At 42.6% G+C, this 20,977-nt stretch overlaps 2 protein-coding genes across 9 annotated transcripts in view; both read left to right on the top strand.

Moving 5' to 3' along the window:
* LOC139545934 (serine/threonine-protein phosphatase 6 catalytic subunit-like) overlaps positions 1-6,239 on the top strand; it is a 42,228-nt gene extending 35,989 nt beyond the window's left edge. The window contains exons 1-8 of one of the 7 annotated variants that reach the window (XM_071354200.1): positions 557-718; positions 1,358-1,453; positions 1,590-1,655; positions 3,187-3,328; positions 3,474-3,553; positions 3,706-3,767; positions 3,804-3,915; positions 5,436-6,239. In XM_071354200.1, coding sequence (XP_071210301.1) covers positions 644-718; positions 1,358-1,453; positions 1,590-1,655; positions 3,187-3,328; positions 3,474-3,553; positions 3,706-3,767; positions 3,804-3,915; positions 5,436-5,684 — 882 coding nt within the window. In that variant the 5' untranslated portion in view covers positions 557-643 and the 3' untranslated portion in view covers positions 5,685-6,239. Of the gene's footprint in view, positions 1-554; positions 719-1,357; positions 1,454-1,589; positions 1,656-3,186; positions 3,329-3,473; positions 3,554-3,705; positions 3,916-3,993; positions 5,314-5,435 lie in introns of those variants that run through there. The other 6 variants (XM_071354201.1, XM_071354202.1, XM_071354198.1 and 3 more) reach the window with 6 other exon arrangements.
* A 131-nt stretch (positions 6,240-6,370) lies between these two features.
* LOC139545932 (golgin subfamily A member 1-like) lies at positions 6,371-20,962 on the top strand. 2 transcript variants are annotated; one of them, XM_071354194.1, is made up of 24 exons: positions 6,371-7,379; positions 7,882-8,195; positions 10,070-10,160; positions 10,851-10,925; positions 11,567-11,664; positions 11,745-11,777; positions 11,879-12,007; positions 12,274-12,443; positions 12,603-12,714; positions 12,871-12,954; positions 13,185-13,310; positions 14,805-14,900; positions 15,043-15,138; positions 15,256-15,351; positions 15,555-15,686; positions 16,046-16,141; positions 16,374-16,463; positions 16,681-16,783; positions 16,913-17,073; positions 17,227-17,379; positions 17,505-17,564; positions 17,694-17,918; positions 18,034-18,120; positions 19,028-20,962. In XM_071354194.1, the coding sequence occupies exons 2-24, from the start codon at positions 8,067-8,069 to the stop codon at positions 19,106-19,108; spliced, it is 2,523 nt and encodes an 840-aa protein (XP_071210295.1). In that variant the 5' UTR covers positions 6,371-7,379; positions 7,882-8,066; the 3' UTR covers positions 19,109-20,962. The 2 variants fall into 2 exon arrangements, with proteins under 2 accessions (XP_071210295.1, XP_071210296.1); XM_071354195.1 differs by lacking the exon at positions 10,851-10,925.
* The last annotated feature ends 15 nt before the right edge of the window (positions 20,963-20,977 follow it).

Here is a 20,977-nt window from a genome sequence, read left to right on the forward strand (position 1 = left end):
TGAGTGCAATGAGAAATATGTTTGATTTTTCATTTGACACACTTTAAAACAAATATAAATCATCTAAAATTACGTTATTTTATGATTATAGCCTAGACTAAACATTACATCCATTCGATTATGGGACATTAGGCTATTCATGAAATAACATATGCACCTCTTTAATCGATGTACTCCCTATAAGCAGCAACATTATGAAAAAGTAAGCTATCCAGGACTTCAGGCCTAGACTCGAGAAAAAAAGATGGGGATGTTTATTATGCCTACGCTGTAGGATATGTGCTGTAGCCTAATCACCCATTGTTTCAACTGTGTGCGAGCTCCACTATGTGGCTATAGGCCTAAACACCTGTCGTCTGCAGTCATTCATCAGCAGTGACATGAGCTGCCCAACAAGATCAAGATCAAAGAAACATAGCCGTTACACTCAATAATTAAGCATTTGATTATATGATTAGACATCATTAATGAGCCCACAATATACATTGTCCGGGGATCTGGGGCCTATACAATCTAAGTCAAAAGTAGTGCATAACCCACACAGCAGATGGCAGCACAACGCAAACTATTCAGTAAATCCGCTAGACGGAATCAAACATGTAGGCTAAGTAGGCTAGAAACATTTTAGCGAACAGCTGATACAATGGCGCCACTGGACCTGGATAAATACGAGGAGATTGCCAAGCAGTGTAAATATTTACCTGAAAACGACCTCAAGGTGAGAATCACTGCCTTCGCAATGGTGATCACTGAAATAAGCCCGATGAGCAGCACGTATAGTAAGTAGCCTACTTATCAGACGTAAACAATGGCAAAATGGCTATCACTTCTAAATCATAGACTATCTAAGCTGACCTAAAATCACACATACAGACTGTGATGCCATTATAACCAAGAATTTGAATTCAATGAATGCCGTCATCATGCTTGACAAAATTATTGGTATGATATAAAATGTGCCATTTACAGTAGCTTTTATTTATTTGATTTTATGTAACCTTTACGTAACTAGGCAAGTCAGTTAAGAACATTAAGAACAAATTCTTATTTACAATGACGGCCTACCCCAATTGACGGCCTATCCCTGCCAAACCCTAACGGCGTTGGGCCAATTGTGCGCTGCCCTATGGGACTCCCAATCACAGCCGTTGTGATACAGTCTGGAATCGAACCAGGGTCTGTAGTGACTCCTCTAGCACTGAGACGCAATGTCCTAGAGCACTGATCCACTCAGGAGCTTAGTTATCACTAGTTTATGGATGTTGCTATTATGACATTCATTCATTAAATCATTGCTTGGGCATTACATCACATCAGACTCCTCCTTATTCTAAGGGTGTGTGTTTTTTTCCCTCAGAGGTTATGTGACTATGTATGTGACCTATTGCTAGAGGAATCCAATGTCCAACCTGTGTCCACCCCAGTGACAGTGTGTGGGGATATACACGGGCAGGTAGGCTACTTCATTGACCCTCACAGCCATACAGCATCGTTGCTAAATATTTGTTTTCTTATATTCTATTTCTTTCCGTTCTTTAATTTCCAGTAATTCTGAAGTTAACTTGGTTGTTTCTTCTTCATTCACTTAGTTTTATGATCTGTGTGAACTCTTCAGAACCGGAGGACAGGTCCCAGACACAAACTATATTTTCATGGTGGGTATATACTCAACTATTATCCCCTCGTCCACTCCCATTTATGTTTTTGTTGTCCCCGACTGGATCTGTCTCCGTCCGTCTGTTAATAAGTTAAAGGCGCTACATGGACAATTTGATGTCTGCATTGGCCATGCAGAATTTACGCGATACAGCCTCTGCAGAAGTCGGGGCATTCATACTTCTTGCGCTTTGCGGAGCAGTGCAGAGCTGTTGTGAAGGATGTTGCCTTCTTCTATGATCTAATGGCAGTCCACAAACAAATGTGAAAGGTGCATGCCAGCCACCTACTGGGCTTTAGTGTGTGGTCAATCACGGTTTACAACATTTCTAAATCCTCCTACCTAACTCAGTACTTCTGAGAAAATAAAAAAGAGCCCTACTAACTTCTAATAGACCATCCCCCAAATCCCTTCCAAACCCTCCCAAACCTGTTGAACCTCATTGACCCAACACTTCAATAATTCCCTCTCTTCAACACACTTACAACAATATAACAACACATGCTCCACAGTTTAATCCACCATACACTCCAGACACAAACCATTCACATGCTTGCCAACCGATGTAATGGCGAGTTCAATGTGCAATGTCCTAAGCGCAATCGAGCAAATGCCACTTCTTCCTTCCTAATCTGACCTTTGAATCTTGGTCCACAACCTTTCTTTGGAGGGCATATAAATGCCGGCAATTGGGCTCAGAGTCCCATCTCTTCTGCCACACATCTATCAAAATGGCTTGCCGGCCCTTGGGCTCAGAGTCCCATCTCTTCTGCCACACATCTATCAAAATGGCTCTGATCCTACATTTGGCCTCACCTTTACCCAGTGGAACATTCATTTCAATGATATCTTGTTGCAAAGCTCTTTTGTCTAACTGGTCTACAATTTAATTCCCTTCCACACCCGAATGTGCTGTGACCCAAAGGAAGTTGTAAAGGAAGTGACTTTGTGTTTATACAGGACCTCACTTACGGTCAACCAATCATGTCAATGCGGAGCTATTCAGAGCACTCCGCATTGTTACAACATTTTAGAGGCGCATGGCGATACAGTACGAAACTCATTTTTGCTTCTGCATGCCTCTGGAGGCTCCGCAATTGTGTCACATGACGCCTCTGACCATATTTTGGGATCAAGCATAAATTGGCTTTAAATCAGATGCGATATCTCAGACAGCTGGGCCAATTTTGACGAAATGTGGGTGAATGATGCGTCTTGCCATAAAGATCTGGCCTTTACAAAATTACTGATCGGCCCAAGCTATAGTAATGAACTGAAATGTGTTAGTCAGAAGCTGCATCATTCGTGGGGGACAACATGTTTGCTGTTACATTTTAGTCATTTAGTGACTTACAGTAGTGAGTGTACTTTTTCCCTACTGGTCCCCCACGGGAATCGAACCCACAACCCTGGTGTTGCAAGTGCCATGCTCTATGAACTGAGCCACACGGTTGCCTTGTTTTACATGTTGTTTACAACGTCCATCAATAATGTACCCATCAGGATTATGTGTATTTGTTTCTCTGCAGGGTGATTTTGTTGACCGGGGATATTATAGCTTGGAGACGCTCACATACCTGCTGGTGTTAAAAGCGAAATGGCCTGACCGCATCACACTTTTAAGAGGAAACCACGAAAGCAGGCAGATAACCCAAGTGTATGGATTTTATGGTGAGATTTTCTTCATCATTAATTCACCATATCCAACCCAACCAAATGTTGTATTAACACATTAGTAATTAATGTACAATGCAAACCCTTGACTCCAGGTGCTCTGGTTATAAATGGGATGTTCCTGGTCTATGTTGCCTTTCAGATGAATGCCAAACCAAATATGGAAATGCAAATGCCTGGCGCTACTGTACCAAAGTGTTTGATATGTTAACAGTTGCAGCGGTGAGTATAACTCTATTGCTTTGTATTTCTGATTTCCTGCAGTAACAGCCCCCATGGCACAATTTCAGCATATCAAGCCAACATGAAGATATTTTCTACTGTCTCAGTTACTCAGCATTCTAATGCTGTGCTTTGGTTGTTTTGTGTGCCAGCTGATGGATGAGCAGATTCTGTGTGTTCATGGGGGCCTCTCCCCGGACATAAAGACCCTGGACCAGATCAGAACCATTGAGCGTAACCAGGAGATCCCCCACAAGGGAGCATTCTGTGACCTTGTGTGGTCAGACCCCGAGGATGTGGACACCTGGGCCATCAGCCCCAGGGGAGCTGGGTGGCTGTTTGGTGCAAAGGTCACCAATGAGGTGAGTACATTGTCAATTTCACACGGTAATAGACATACAGTACCAGTAAAAAGTTTGGATACATCTACTCATTCAAAGGTTTTTCTTTATTTTTACTACCAGCTTCATCTGGAATGCTTTTCCAACAGTCATGAAGGAGTTCCCACATATGCTGAGCACTTGTTGGCTGATTTTCCTTCACTCTGTGGTCCAACTCATCCCAAACCATCTTAACTGGGTTGAGGTTGGGTGATTGTGGAGGCCAGGTCATCTGATGCAGCACTCCATCACTCTCCTTCTTGGTCAAATAGCCCTTACACAGCCTGGATGTGTGTTGGGTCATTGTCCTGTTAAAAAACAAATGATAGGCCCACTAAGCGCAAACCAGATGGGATGGCGTATTGCTGCAGAATGCTGTGGGAGTCATGCTGGTTAAGTGTGCCTTGAATTCTAAATAAATCACTGACCGTGTCACCAGAAAAGCACCCCCACACCATCACACCTCCTCCTCCATGCTTCACGGTGGGAACCACACATGCAGAGATCATCCCTTCACCTACTCTGCGTCTCACAAATCCACGGCTGTTGGAACCAAAAATCTTAAATTGGACTCATCAGACCAAAGGACAGATTTCCACCGGTCTAATGTCCATTGCTCGTGTTTTTTGGCCCAAGCAAGTCTCTTCTTCTTATTGGTGTCCATTAGTAGGGGGTTTCTTTGCAGCAATTTGACCATGAAGGCCTGATTCACGCAGTCTTCTCTGAATAGTTGATGTTGAAATGTGTCTGTTACTTGAACCCTGTGAAGCATTTATTTGGGCTGCAGTTAGAGGTGCACTTAACTCTAATGAACTTATCCTCTGCAGCAGAGGTAACTCTGGGTCTTCCTTTCCTGTGACGGTCCCCATTATAGCCAGTTTCATCATAGTGCTTGATGGTTTTTGCGACTGCACTTGAAGAAACGTTCAAAGTTCTTGAAATTTTCCTGATTGACACATTCATGTCTTAAAGTAACGATGGACTGTCATTACTCTTTGCTTATTTGAGCTATTTTACCAAATAGGGCTTTCTTTCTGTATACCACCCCTACCTTGTCACAACACAATTGATTGGCTCAAACGCATTAAGAAGGAAAGAAATTCCACAAATTATTTTAACAAGGCACACCTGTTAATTGAAATGCATTCCAGGTGACTACCTCATGAAGCTGGTTGAGAGAATGCCAAGAGTGTGCAAAGCTGTCATCCAGGCAAAGGGTGGCTACTTTGAAGAATCTCAAATATAAAATATATTTTGATTTGTTTAACACTTTTTCTGGTTACTACATGATTCCATATGTGTTATTTAATTGTTTTGATGTCTTCACTATTATTCTACAATGTATAAAATAGTAAAGATTAAGAAAAACCCTTGAATAAGTAGGTGTGTCCAAACTTTTGACTGGTACTGTAGATGAAATGGGTAATAGTAATGTTTTTTTTCTCAAGTTCACATTTATCTCACTGTCTTTCTTTTTTCATTATATATCCTTCGATGTGCAGTTTGCTCACATCAACAACTTGAAGTTGATCTGTCGGGCACACCAGTTAGTCCATGAGGGTTACAAGTTCATGTTTGATGAGAAGCTGGTCACAGTCTGGTCGGCTCCTAACTACTGCTATCGCTGCGGCAACATTGCCTCCATCATGGTCTTCAAAGACGCCAATACGAGGGAGCCCAAGCTGTTCCGGGCAGTGCCCGACTCAGAGAGAGTCATTCCACCCAGAACAACGACACCATATTTCCTGTAAACACTGCAGTAACGATCATTAGCTTCCACCGCACTGTTATCAACCACCACATTTGTATTGCATCACATGCAGAGGAGCGACAACAACTCTTGTTGAAGTGACACCACTGATTTTGTCATTCCTATTTTATTATAGTGTGTACCGGTACGTTATATACATACTGCATGTTTTTGTGTCTGCTGTAGCTCTCTGTACCAACACACATGCATTGACACAGAAGTACCATATCAAGTAATACCACTATGTTTTAGGTGATAGCAGTGTCAATATTTTATGTTTTTATCTAACGCATGGCATGTTAGATTCAATTCATTATGGTAGTTCACAATAAGAATACATGAAGTGAAACAGGATCACTTCTTTTCGCCACTTTACAGGAAGAAGTCAGTTTTGTTTGACTTGTTTCAGTTTCAGTTTGACTTGGGTCTATTTGCAACCTATTCGGCCTATAGAAGAAGTTATTTCTCAAATGTTTGATTTGATTTTTGTAATTTCTATTTATTGAATTTAGTTTATCGTGTAGATATATATAAAGCACTCAAATCAGAAACAGCACATATGGACAATATTGTTTTTGTTCAGAAATATGTTTAATGAGAATTTATTCTTGCACTTAGTTCTCTTGTAATGTAGTATTATAATAAAGCTATAAGCCTGATAATTGAGGGAAGCACATCCTAAGATGAAGACCACTGATCTAAAGATGGGCAGGCCTATGAGAGCAGTAAGCCTAGCTGTGGTTACTTGTGTGAACTGACTGTGATACAGGATGAGCTAGTTAATATGGAAATTATCAAAATGAGAGATTCTGCTATTACTGTTAATCAGTAAATACAAGGAAATACATACACTACATAACCAAAAGTATGTGGACACGTGCTCGTCCAACATCTCTTTCCAAAATCATGGGCATTTATATGGAGTTGGTCCCCCCCTTTGCTGCTATAACAGCCTCCACTCTTCTGGTAAGGCTTTCCACTAGATGTTGGAACATTGCTACAGGGACTTGCTTCCATTCAGCCACAAGAGCATTAGTGAGGTCGGGCGATTAGGCCCGGCTCGCAGTCAGCGTTCCAATTCATCCCATTGATGAAAAAAGTACCCAATTGTCATACTTAAGTAAAAGTAAAGATACCTTAATAGAAAATGACTCAAGTAAAAATCACCCAATAAATTTCTACTTGAGTAAAAGTGGCATCCTATGATGGTACCACTTTGAAAGTCACTGAGCTCTTCAGTATGGGCCATTCTACTCCAACGTTTTGTCTATGGAGATTGCATGGTTGTGTGTTCGATTGTATACACCTGTCAGCAACGGGTGTGGCTGAAATAGCTGAATCCACTAATTTGAAGAGGTGTCCACATACATTTGGCCACGTAGTGTATAATCAATGCATTTTATGACCTCCAGGTTCCAGCATACTGTTTTTGTTGACTGACATGAAGTCGAGCGAATCCCTTTCCACACCCTTTTAGATTTGTCCAATGAACACGGACGCAGTGTACTGGCATATTACGTGTTGATGTAAGAGAGCTAGCCAAAATACAGTCCAGACATAGTAACACAATTGTCGTAAAGCAGTATATTTGTAGATGTATTATATTGGGAAACGGTAGAGTTGTTATACGTCGCAGAGAATATATTAAACACAATGGGCTTCTCTAGGAATGTGTTACTTTGTCGGAGTTCATACGGTAAGAGATTCCCTTGATCAGCTGGCTAAATTCGCTAGCTAGGCTAACAATAACTAGCTAGGTAGCTAGCTGATAGCCATCATTTGTTGAAATCATCTGTCTTTTCCTGGAATTCATGATCAAACAGCCGTGAACAGTTAGCTGGGCCCGACCGATTTCTTAAATCTCGAATGTTGGGCTTTTTACAGAATGGTAACGACTTATTCGTTAACTGCTAACGAAAGCTAGCTTGCTAACAAGCGAGCAGCTATCATTGCCAATAGTGGGTAGCTAGCTAGCTAATTTACATCGTCTTGTCATCCAGCTGAAATATCATTAGCCTCTTCATATGTATTTCTTAGCAAACCTGCTGTCACCAATCTGTTAACTAATCTGGTGACATGACAAATCATAAGGCCAAAACGACGTATAAGGTAGCTACAGACAGTAGCATATCCTCATTCTGCAGCTCTAATAGTTTTCGTGCTGATTGCCATGACTCACTCTCTGTTGTCTATTTCAGATTGAAAGAGGAATGACAATGACAGTTCCCCTGCCCGTGAGAGGAGGCTACACAGGAATACAGCTGTTCTGGGACCCTGAACGACCACAGCCTGAGTGACAGAGCACTTGCATTGTGGAGCTTTTGGGAAGAGAACTAGTAGCAGGCAGTACACTTGGGTAAAGAAACACTAAGGCAAGGTGGAGATGTTTGCCAAATTGAAAAAGAAGATTGCGGAGGAGGCTGCCACAGCTCCCCGGACCGGAGTCCGTATGCCTCGCTCCTGCAGCAAAGAGTCCATTACGTCAGTGGGGGCAGACTCCGGGGATGATTTTGTAAGTACCAGTATTGTTACCTCACTGTCACACAGTCCATGCCAGTCATCTTTTGAACCCACTAAGAGTAGTTGGTCGTATGACACGAAACAAGGTTACCCAGGCTATTCTACAAGGAAGACATCAAGGAAGAAAAGATGGCTTATGGCCTCTAATTTGAATAGGCTTAAGTTTTGCACATATGAAATGCAAACAAAGGTAATTTATATCCTTTACACTCTTTCAATTCAACATAACTGATCTATAACATGATAGGCTTTCTCAGTGTTTTGAGAGATTCTGTGGCCCCTACCTGACAGTAATGGCCCAGGCCCTCCATTAGTGTTTCCCTCTGTGGCCAGATAAGAGCCCCAGGGATTGTCATGATGATGTAATTCACTACCATTGGCATCCAGAAGCCAGTGTATTCCATGGTCAAGTGTGTAAATGTACGAGTACGATACCACCACTCTTTTACATTTACATTTAAGTCATTTAGCAGACGCTCTTATCCAGAGCGACTTACAACTTTTGTCAATGATTAGATGAATTCAGAAATATTCCCCATTGTAGAGCAGGTTAAAGGGATAGTTCAGGATTCGGCAATGAGGCCCATTCTTTACTTACCCAGAGTCAGATGAAGTCTTGGACATAATTTTAATGTCTCTGCATGCAGTTTGAAGGAAGTTGCTAACTAGCGTTAGCGCAATTGCTAACTAGTTTTAGCGCAATGACTGGAAGTCTATGGAAACAGAAAGCATGCTAGCTGTTCCTGTAGACTTTGTCATTGGGCTAACATTAGTTAGCATTAGCTAGCAAAACTCAACTGTCTTCCTACCGGAAGCAGATGCATGAAAAGTAATTGCCAAAATCCCAAACTATCACTTTAATGCATTGTTGAGTCTTAAGGCACAAACCTGTGTAACATGAAGCCCTGCTCAGGTGTCAGATCTGCCCTGCTCTGTTCACTTGACCACACATGACAAGTAGGCACTAGAACAAACACACACAATGGTCCTTTTCTCTTTTGGAGAAGGTAGCTTAACATACTGTATGTTGAGACAATTCCGCTTAAATCTGTGAGGCTAATTAGTAGTCAATGTGATGGTGTTATTCCACATTGCACTGTTGTTTTAGACATTATATAACTTTAAGAATATCATTAGATATTGAATTGTGTTGATGTTATTGGAAAAGCATCAGAGGTGTTAATCTGTTCAGTTGGTATTTTCTGCACCCCTCCACGTTTGACACTATGAATGGAGTGGCTGATCTTACAGTGTTAGCCAGATCCAGTGTCTTGTGGCTGATGTCTTTCCTTTCTCGTTTGCACCGTTTTGAATTATTTAAGTCATTGACTGGCAGTAAGACCAAATCAACTGGTAGGCTATCCCTCATCAAATTTGTAGTGAAGTAAAATCAGGATGACATCAAATTTAGGTAAAGGGCAATTTCCACTGAAAATTGAACAAAAACACATTTACACAAAGAGCAGTGCAAATGCAAAGTTTGGTAACAATGACGGTTTGCATCTGCACTGTTCTTCGAGTAAAATGTGATTTTGTCAAATGTTCAATGGAAATTGTTAAGTAGTCCTTGTGCATAGAGTTGCATGGATTGTTTTAAATTTGAAGTAATTGTTTTTTAATTGTAATTGAGTCTTGGCATCATTCTGTTACCATGGAATTGCCCTAAACACACTCATAGACATGAGTTGGGTACCTCTGATATGAAATATCATTTTGATATATCTTGTCAGTGGGGTATTTCATAGACTCTACAACATCCACAACATATGTTTCTAGTACCTGCTGCCACATAACCATGGAAGCTCCAGTGTGACCTGCTGTGCTGATGAGGATCCCTCTATTCTCTGTGTTTGTGTTGACCTCCAGGCCTCTGATGGCAGTAGCTCCAGGGACGACCTCTCTTCCCAGATCCTCAGAAGGAATGATCAGATTCGCAAGCTGGAGGCCAAACTATCAGGTAAGACATGTCTGTATGGAACCAGTTTAATCAGAGTAGGATGAGGTGGTTGCACCCAGGCCTAGACACTTATCTAAGGTTAGTTTTGCGTTTACCCCAACAATAATTAAGGTTAGGTTTGGTGGTGGGTAAGCTGATTCTAGATCTGTGTCTAGTGTACTTAGAGACAGCTTTTACCAAGAGCAGTATGCTCAGGTGAAAGGTCACATAACCAACGGGTGTCTGGCTTCAGTCTCGACCTCATGGCTTTTGTTCTTAACACCGCCCCTCACAAATGGTATGATATGGTATCTTTTACAATGTTTCTTTATTCTTTACCACATTCCCATCTGGTGAACATTAAGAGCAAATGCCATGGCATTTAGTCTACCTTTTTTGGTTCTGTGTGTTTTTTCTCCCAGATTAGTGTGATAGCTACTCCTCCCTTAGAGGTGGTGTGTGTGACCCCTTGGAAAAGGTTAAAGGTTGCACATCTTCACGCAGCCTCTTAACCAGGACGGTTTTCTCATCTAAGAAAATCATTGTTTTTTTCCCCCTTCCATTTTTTTTCTCAATCATGTTTTTATTTTATTCCTCCTCCTCCTCCCCATGGCTTTAACCCTCATCCACCTGTCCCCCTTTCCTGTGTGTGTGTGTACGTGTTTGTTTTATGTGCTGTTGGTATTCCATCACCACACCTCCTGCCTCTAGACTACGCTGAGCAGCTCCGACTTATGCAGAAGACCAAGGACAAGCTTGAAATTGCATTAGAAAAACATCAGGATTGTACGTACCTTTATTCTCCAATCTCCTCCCATTTCGCGTTCTTTCTTTCTCTCATTTGTTTGTCTGCTGGCTGTGGTAATGGTCACCCAAAGCACCGTCAATCGATCAAGGAGGAGTTGAGAATCATATGCTGTCACTTCTGTAGGTTTCCATATTTAAAAAAAAATATATATTGTTGAAACAAGGGACTTACATGCTTGTTGACATATAATTGTTTTTAAATGTTTGTGGCACTGTTTGGAAGTAGGTAAGTATTTCTGCCATGACAATTATGTGAGACAATATAAAACAGTGGAAGTTTTCAGTATGTAAATGTCTATTACTTCCCCTTTTTTGTGATAATCAATGTTATAACAAACACCAAAATACTAATGTAACCAATAACAATAAAACATCTATACAAATAAGTTAATTTGGGATGTCTGTGTTGGCCATGGATAGATGCACTGCTTGCCTGCTTCTGGGAAACACCTAGCTTGGCTTACTGGACACATTCTATGGTCAATATTACTCTCACCCTTTCAAAGCTAGCAGCTACTAACCACTGACAAATCTCCAACCTGCTGTTTCAATTGAGCCATCTTTGGCTAGCCAGTTCTATTGCTCATTCTTTCTCTCTCTCGCTTTCTTTTACTATGCAGCCTCCATGAGGAAACTGCAGGACCAGAATGAGACTCACCAGACCAATAGAGCCAAAATGGCTGAAGGCATGGCTTTGGCCCTGGACAAGAAAGATCAGGTGAGCATCATATCCTTTGCACCACGAGGCATACGTTTGTGTGTTTATATAGTTAGATTAATTCCTGTCTTTGTCTGTAGGAGTGGATGGAAAGGATGTCTACGCTGGAGCAGGTACGCTAACATCTAACTAATATATTCTAGGTTCTCATTCAGCCAGTCAGTCAGTCATTGCCTGTGTAGATGAGAGATCTCTTCTGTCTGGGGCCCCTCAGGAGAAGGCATCTCTGTCTGTGCGGCTAGATGAGATGATGGAGCAGAGCCTTACTCTGTTCCAGAAGAGGGATGACCTGGATGAGCTGGATGGCTTCCAGCAGCAGGAGCTCGCCAAAGTCAAACACATGGTACGCACTACGGACAGCAAGGTCCTACTGTCTAACAATAACCCACCACGTGGCATGTAGGAGGCAATTCAAAACATATTGTAGTTTTATGCTTTATCTGTCTGTCTATTCTGATCCAAGCTGTAGCTATGTCGGTAGCCATCCACCTTGGTTAAACAGCACTTTGGTGGGAGCAAAAGTGTTCCTATTACCCTAGACAATAATAGTAGTTAAACATTTGTTTTAGTGATGTCCTTTCTGTGGTGTCTCCTGTTTCGTTCTGGTAGTTACTGAGGAAGGAGGAGCAGCAGGGCCTGCGGGAGCGAGAGCTCCAGCAGAAGGAGACCGAGCTGCAGACAGCCAAGAAGGGTTTGGCCGAAGCGCAGGAGAAGCTGCAGGCTCTGGGAGAGGAGCATCAGGAAAGTTGCAGGCTAAACACCGAGCTGGGGATCGAAAGGTTAGGACAGGACACAGTGATTGCAAGATCTTGTTCCCCTAACCTCTTAAAAAAAATAAAAAATGTATAAGGGAGAGTTTGCCTGTTTTCTTCTGGGTTGCCTGAGGATTTGGTTGTTGTCTAACAGTACAGGGTTGTGTGTGTGTGGTATCATTTAAGAAAGGACCTGCTGGAGGTCAAGGAGAAGGCAGAGAAGAAGATCGCTGAGCTGGAGGGCAGAGGCCAGAACCTGCAGAAGGTCATCCAACAGGTGTCTGAGGACTTCCAGAAGGTTAGCCCTCTAACCCATAGATTCTTCCTTGAAAAATCTGTTCACTGTATTATTGGTACATATCTGTAATGACAGCATATGAATACAGTTAGATAAATGTGATAACAGTTTATAAAATGCTTCACAATGTAGCAATCTCTCTGTGTGTGTTCTCAGTCGCGGAGCGCTGAAGCAGCTGTAGAGAAGTCTCTCCATACCTTACAAACTGATTACAATGCCCTGAAGCTGCAGCAACACAAGGTAAGACCAGATCACAATGTAACTTCTTATATGGGCAATTCCATATTTCTGTTTTCCAAATCTGCACAGTTTTCCCAGTAAATGTTTTTGTTTGGCATACATTTTAAAGTGAAAAATCGGAGTGTCAGCGTATTTTCGTTACCATGGAATTGCCCATATCTAACCCCTCCTCCTCACCCAGTGTGCTCTGTAATTGACCCATCCCTCTCTCTCCCTGTTGTGGTCCCCAGGCGGCAGTGACTGATGAGGACAAGGAGCGTGTGCTGCTGGACCTGCAGGAGAAGGTCTCCTCTCTGGAGAGACGTCTGCAGGGCAACCTGAGTGAAGACGAGCTCCTCCAGGAGCTGCTCAAAGAGGTAACTACAACAGTCAGCTAATCCTAAAGACAGAGGGACTCCTGTGGAATTGGTATAAGGAAAAGACCATAGAGAACTGTAAGTAAGCATTTCACTGTTAGTCCACATCTGTCGTTTACGAAGTAGGTGACAAATAGAATTAGATTTGAATGGTGATGCATTTCAAGTCAAGTTTATTTGTCATGTGGACAGAAACACATGGTGTACACGGTACAATGAAATGCTTACTTGCAGGTTCACCTTTCAACAGTACGACAACCATAAGTATCAAACAAATAATGAACACAAATAGAAGCTTAACCCTTGGCCTGTATGGATAGGGCTAAATTGAAATGTTTCTTACAGAAGAAATGCATAAGCACGGTAGCAATTGAAAGAGAGCAGTTAGAAGATTATGGGGAAATTATTAGACCAAAGTTCAGGACACAGCAGTACACCTGACACAACACATTGCACTGTTGATTTTATGTGCATTTTACATTTACTGTACTTTCTGCCACATTTGTTGATATGCAAATCTTAAAATATTCTGGATAAATTTAGTAACATAAGAATGTTCCTGAAAAAATGTGGGGTAGGTGCAACATAAGACAAAATAATAACAAGGGTTTGACTGAGAGGACTAACTGCTGTCTCCAAAGTGTGCACAGTTCCTAAGTCACTTCCATGTACGTTGATGACTCAAAGAAGAGTCTTCAACTAGAAAGGTGTTTTTAGAGCTCCTAACTGTGGCGTTGAGGAACTAGAGCGAACACACTTGTAGTTGTTTGGTTTGGAACGCAGCCCCGCCTCACACAATTACTGTTGTTCACGAAATCCCAAAACGGTCCATTATAAATCGCATTCTTTGTCAGGTGGGCATCATTTGAAAGGTTGTTCTATTGCCAACATGACTAGCAAAGTTATAAAATACGAACTTACACTTAGGCTTTCACAAGGCAATTCAGAGAAACAGATCATCATTTTGGTGATCATAGAAAGGAATTGTGAGTGCATTCAGGTGCGTGTTCTGCTGCCAATTTCTTCCAGTTGCCCAATTAGCGTGAGGGAGGGAGGCAACTACTGGTCCCATTCGGTGCTCAAGTTCAGAACAGCTGTCGGTCACAACCCATACAGCGCTGTGAAGCACAGAGCCTGAGCTCTGACGTCATTTATAGCATGTTACTGTTCAGCCACTTCGTTCCAATTTAGGCGCTTATCAGTGTCCAAATCTGCCATTTTCAACCTGTATACGGGTACGAGTGTAAAGGGTTAATGGAGTAACAATAGCATAAACATTTAGCAGAAGTATAAATACAAGGAAGGCACTCAAACAAATGTAAAGTATAATATTTACACGTGTGCCGGGGAAGTGGGATATGGAGATATTTTTAGCAATAATAAATAAAGTCCAATAGGAGCAGTTGTGGTGTGTATGTGTTTGTGCAGATGGTCAGTTCAAGTGTTGAGCAATCCTCATCCCCCCCCTTCCCCCCCCTGTGTGTTAATGTGTAGAAGTCCACTCTGGAGCAGACGCTGGAGAACACGAGAGTGGAGCTGCTGCAGGCACGCACCAACCACGCAGACACGGTTAGCTCACTGGAGACTCAGGTAAACAGCCCTCTACCTCTTCATCACAATGATATACTTCTTCACATGCAACTGGCTTAGATGCTCCATTGCTTAACAGCAACAAATGAACAATTGTGTGAACACATCTGGTAAGCATATTATTGTATCTCTATTCTCCCAGATATCCAGACTCAACCACAATGTAACTGAACTACAGAACCTGCTACGGCACAAAGACGACTCTTCCAAGAACTACAGAGAGAGAACGGACGAACAGGTAAGAGAACGGGCACTGGTGGGAAAGAAGGATGTAAGCATTTCAGACCTGTGCTCTCTCTTCAGTCTTTCTTCTTGTGCTCTCACACACAGCCCCATGTTGTTCTCTGTCTTACAGATAGCAGGTCTGGAACAGCAGGTGCAGGAGAGCAACGAAAGGCTCAAGAACACTGAGCAGCAGATCACTGACAAGCAAGCACGTCTGCACAAACTGGTAAATATTTGTCCGATTACGGTGAAAGATGCTCTACCACCACTGTAAATAAAGTTGAAGCTGAGGCTGGAGCAAATGCAGTTGAACCTCTTATTTATTTAGACTGATTAGACTTCTTCATGTATCCTATGGGAGCCAGGGACACAGTTAATGTAAGCATGTGTGATGCTGAGACTGCCCTTTCCCCCTGTGGTCACCCCCAGCAGGCAGAGTGGAGTGTGGAGAGGGTCAGTCTGCAGCAGCAGGGCCAGGAGAGGACATGCCGGCTGGAGGAGCAGCTCACTGCACTGCAGACAGAGAAAGACACAGAGCACACCTCTGCCCAAGCTAGGATTGTGAGTTACAGTTGTCAGCTCTCACTTGATCTGTAGATGTTGACATTTTAGTTCACTGTACTGTTCTCAGTGACATGTGCTGCATAGTTTTGTTGCCTGACTGTTAAGGTACATTTTCACTTTGGTATTTGATCGTTTCGATGCAGATTTTGATCCGTTTATCCACTGGTCTCGGTGGATTGGTAATCGGTTGCCATGTAATTTGATCTCGGCTACAAGGCCATCAAATATTTATCTGTCGTTAGACTGTTCCTACGCCTTCTTTTGCTTTTCTTTCTTTAACATCCCTTTATCTATGTTTCTCTGTCCCTATCCCACATCTCTCTCTCGCCCACCCATCTCTGTTTCGTGTTTCCCAGCGTGAGTTGGAGGAGGCGAGAGGATGTCTGCTGAGAGGGAGGGATGAAGCTGACGTGGCTCTGAGGAGACGGGAAGAGGAGCTGGAGCAGGCTAGGGTCAGACACACTTCCTGCTTTATATTAGGCAGTCAGTTGAAAACAGGAAGTCACGGATTTCCTGATAAACAAGTGTATAAAAACAATTCAATTGCATTCCTGGGTCACTCCAGATTTTTTTGCGTGCTGTGCCACACTCATTTCTATGAGAATAGCTACTGCATTACAACTCCAAACCATGGTCCTGTTGCCCGTACACATGGGGTAATGATGTCCCTGTATGTCACCCCAGTCAGAGCTGAGCAACAGGCAGACGGTGAGTGTGGAGATAGCCATGGCTCTGGAGGACACCAGGAGGCAGAAGGAGGAGCTCCAACTACAGGTCTGGAGAGACATCACACTTACATCATACATTTCTGTACTCTTTTAAATAACAAACAAAATTCTCTACACTCTGTTGGAATGAGGTTTCCAAAACTTGCCAATGCTATTGGCTTAATCATACTCGGGCAGGTTGAGTGAGGTGTTTTCAAATTCATGAATTCAGCTTGTCGATTGTGCTCATAAATAAATTGGACGTTCACGGTCTCCTTTTCCAGGTAGGACAGATGACGGCGTTACATCAAACAACATCGCAGGAACTGGCCCACGTCACTGAGCAGCTGAAGCAGAGAGAGGAGGAACTCCAAACACTTCGCAATGGTAAACACTTGATTTCTCTGTTGTCAGGTGCACTTTTCCTCTGTCTCCCATGCTATGTGAATTTGGAAGTGGTAGTGTTGACTTCATACCGTGTGGTGTCTAATGCTCCCTTCTGTGTTTGTGTTGCAGAGCTGCAGAGGGCCCAGAGCTCCCTGTCCCAGCTGCAGGAGGAGGGGGAGAGGCTGCGGGCATGGACCCAGGAGAGGGAGGAGGAGAAGGACAGCCAGCTGGTCAGCCTGAGGCAGGAGCTCCTCACCCAGAACGAGCATCTGGACTCCTGCCAGTCACGGGTCCGAACACACAGCGGGCACAGCCATTAAGACACTTTAAACCTGTTCTTAATGTCCTTCTTAGCTTCCATACTGTACATAACTCAAGTCTGTCATTACAGATTGGACTTTTTGTATGTGTTTTCTGACTGTGCCTCTGTGTGTGTGTCTCAGGTGTCTGAGCTGGAGGTGGAGGTGGAGACCCTGACGTTGCAGCTGCAGACTCCAGAGGTGTGTGAACCGGACCAGAATGGGACCGTGGACGACCTGGACCACATGCAGGAGGCCAACAGAGACCTGGAGCAGCAGCTTAGTGACAAGAACAAGGTCAGTACTGGACCAAACAAAAACCATGATCACCACACAGGCATGTTTGGATAATTACTCCTTATCTGGAGCAGGTCCATTTCAGTGTGTGTGCTGTTATTGATTGGAATCCTGTTGCTTTACAGACCATTAAGCAGCTGCAGCAGAGGCTAGCCGAGCTGAAGAGGACCTTGCAGAAGGAGCTGGTGAGACATTTAGATACCTTTTTAGTATGAGTATCCAATCTAAATGTAATATTTTTTTCCATCGACTGAATATGGTCCATGTGCTGAGTTTTGTGTGTGATAGTTTGTGCCTGTGTGTTTCTGTTGCAGAAGCTGAAACCTGAAACTGAGTTGGAGGAGAAGGAAAGGGCCCAGGAAGGGAGAGGAGAGAGGCAGGAGAGGCTAGACAGAACCTTTACAGAGCCCGCTGCACCCCCAGCCCCTGGCCCAAACACCACTGTCACCAACACTTCTGACCTCAATGACTCAAGAGAGATCAACTTTGAGTACCTCAAACACGTGGTGCTAAAATTTATGTCATCCAGAGAGGCTGAGGTGAGAGCAATCTACCTGGTCTCTGTTATCGTAGCTAGACCCATCAGTATTGGACATCTATGGTCTTGGCTGAAGTCTAAATATCTCTCTGTCCCCCTCTCGTTCTGTCTCATAGGCCTATCAGCTGATCAGAGCGGTGTCTGTGTTGCTGAACTTCACTGGTGAGGAAGAGGACATGTTAAAAGAGACACTGGAGTACAAGGTGACTTCCTCCTTTCAGATATCTGTTCCCTGAAACTTCTGTGTCAAATGAATGGGCGTTATGGCCATACCACAGCCAGCGTGTATCAAATGAAATAGGCCATGACACTATTTTTGTCCTCAATTGGCCTCATTTCTTAAATGCACTTGCTATCTGTTTATTTTTGAATACCTAAGCTGCATCCTGAGGAAAATTGTTATTTTAGAGGCTAGAAAGCCAGTATGAGGGTTTGGGCACAGGCTAAAATAAAAGGCTGCCGGTGCGTGGGAGAGAAAATATCTGTAGAGTTCCAAAAGTTCTCACACTCAAAACCATGAAAAGGGAAAAACCCAAGGAGGCCGAGATGGAAAAATTTAATAATTAATTGAATCCATGCTCCGAAGAATACAGAAGGTGGAAGTGCTAATATGTTTGGGCCTTATGCCTCCATCAGTGCTGTACAAACACATGAAGAAGACACAGACTTAAGGCACCTGCTGTGCGCAACAGGTGCAAGCATATAGTTAATTAGAGACTGGCGAATAGGGAATCGATGCATGTTAACAAGTAATCTATAGAAGAGTATCAAAAATGGACAATTCATGTGTCATAAAATTGGAAAGAGACAACAGTCTGGGCTACCATAGCTTTCAAGCACACATCACATATACAGTTGAGACAAGCACAGGGTCAAGCTGCAGTGCAGCACCCCTGGATGGAGAGCTAGTTGTGGGGTTAAGGGCCTTGCTCAAGGGCCCAACGATAGGGGAATGTCTTCAGGATGTGAACCCAGCAGCCCTCTAGTTGCCAGATTAATTCCCTCCTATTTTTCCAGCGCCCGGCCCTTCCCCAGTTGTAACTATAGTAATAGTCCAGTGATACATGTATTTCATTTGATATAATCGGAAAACATCGCTGTGTTTTTCAGATGTCCTGGTTTGGATCCAAGCCTTCTCCAAAGGGTATTGTTCGGCCGTCAGTTTCAGGGGCGCCTGCTCACTGGAGCTGAGGGGACAGAGAGCGGAAGAATTGTGGAGAGGACAGAGACACACACATTACTTTTATCATGTCCTTGCATGATGCCTCCCATCACTGTGGTAACCAACTGAACATTGTGAAGAGGACACTACATAAGCTTTAAAACGGTTTCTGACGTGACAGATTCCTATGTAGCTCTTCAATCTCTCCTTAGAAGGACATTGTTCTTGCTCTTCAAGAGGACAGAGAACGGATCCACAATGACTTGGAAAGTCAGTCTTGTTATATGATCTGTAAAGATTTTTTTTTTTAAATGTTGGGGGTGATTTTATTTACAAGTAAAATGGTTAAAGCAGACATGGTATTGATGCATTGATAAATGTTAACCTTAAAGGGATACTTCAGGATTTTGGCATTTATCTACTTCCCCAGAGTCAGATGAACTCATGGATACCATTTGTATGTCTCTTCATCCAGTGTGAAGGAAGTTAGCGGTACTGTAGTTTTGCCAGCCAATGCTAACTACCGTTAGCACAATGACTGGAAGTATATGGTATTTACTAGCAGTTACCATAAACTTCCAGTCATTGCGCAAACGCTAGTTAGCAACTGTGCTAACGCTAAGTACTCCTTTAAGAGTAACCCTTCTCCCTCTTGGAATTAAGTTAATATGAGATCTTTGATGCACACAGTACAAGTATGTCTTACGTAATTGTCCAGGTGTTAACAGTGGGATGGGTCAGCACCACCAGACTGTCACAACTCTGTTTGACTGAGAAGATTATTTATGTCTCTAATTGTTCAAATGTCTCTGTTGGGAGTACATGATAATAATAACCTTAAGATTTAATAACCGCCAAGATTTCTGAAGGACCCTTCACAACAGTCTCATTTGGTTCTTTCCTATAACAATATTAATTACAGGGGGGCATGTAGAAAAGTATCATGTTAGAATGAGAAGGTTTGATGTGAGAGCCACACATCATTGGCATTGATATCAATGGAACAAATGTTATGTAAAGAGGAGTGAGTCTTAATATAATGTTGATTAAGTAAATAATTATTGAACGATATCTAAATAAGAATTATCGGAGGATGTGCTCTACCTTTACCTGCCTTGTGTTTGTGTAAATGACATTCCATATGTCCTATTTATATATGAAAACTGTACATATTCATTGAGAACTTTATAAATCACTGGATGTAAATGATTTTTGTTTGACCTCTTGCAGTATTTTACACCATGTGTCTGTCCATGTTGCCAGTCTTGGCTTGACTCTCTGTCTCACTGTTCATTGGCATCCTGCAAGAAGTGACCCTGTTTATGAGCTTACAATGTGAGGGCATTAATGTTGTACTGGAGGAAAGACCAGTGAATACAGTATGCATGCCTTATACCAGAATGTGAACCAGGTGCAAGGCAGGAATACACCAGTCTGCACTCTTAATTCTACTCCCATATCATGCAGTGAGAAATCTCCATGTGTCTGGTGACGTTACAATATTGTAGCATTTTTTTGTCACATTCATCAGGTTTGTATAGTCAGTCAACCCTAGGGCTTTAAACTTTCTTAAAATGGACATGATCTACATTCAATGATAAAACACCACACTTCATTAACAGTGACCTGTTATTGAATAGTACCAGATATCACACAAGTTGACAATTCTGTATGAACTCCAGTGAGGGCTTGAAAGCAATCTGCCTGAAGTAGTTTCATAGAACTACAATATCACAGCACAGGTGACTATGACTCCACTGATCAATGTACTGCAAGGTCAATATCAAAAACATGATGCTCTTTTGAACCTTCTGTTTGATTCCGCTGTGTTCAACTCTGGTTTTTAACAAAAAAATAAAATAAATCACTACACTTAACTAAAATGTTTTTGTCTCAAT

Source organism: Salvelinus alpinus, chromosome 19, assembly GCF_045679555.1.
Source record: "Salvelinus alpinus chromosome 19, SLU_Salpinus.1, whole genome shotgun sequence".
Lineage (NCBI taxonomy): Eukaryota > Metazoa > Chordata > Actinopteri > Salmoniformes > Salmonidae > Salvelinus > Salvelinus alpinus.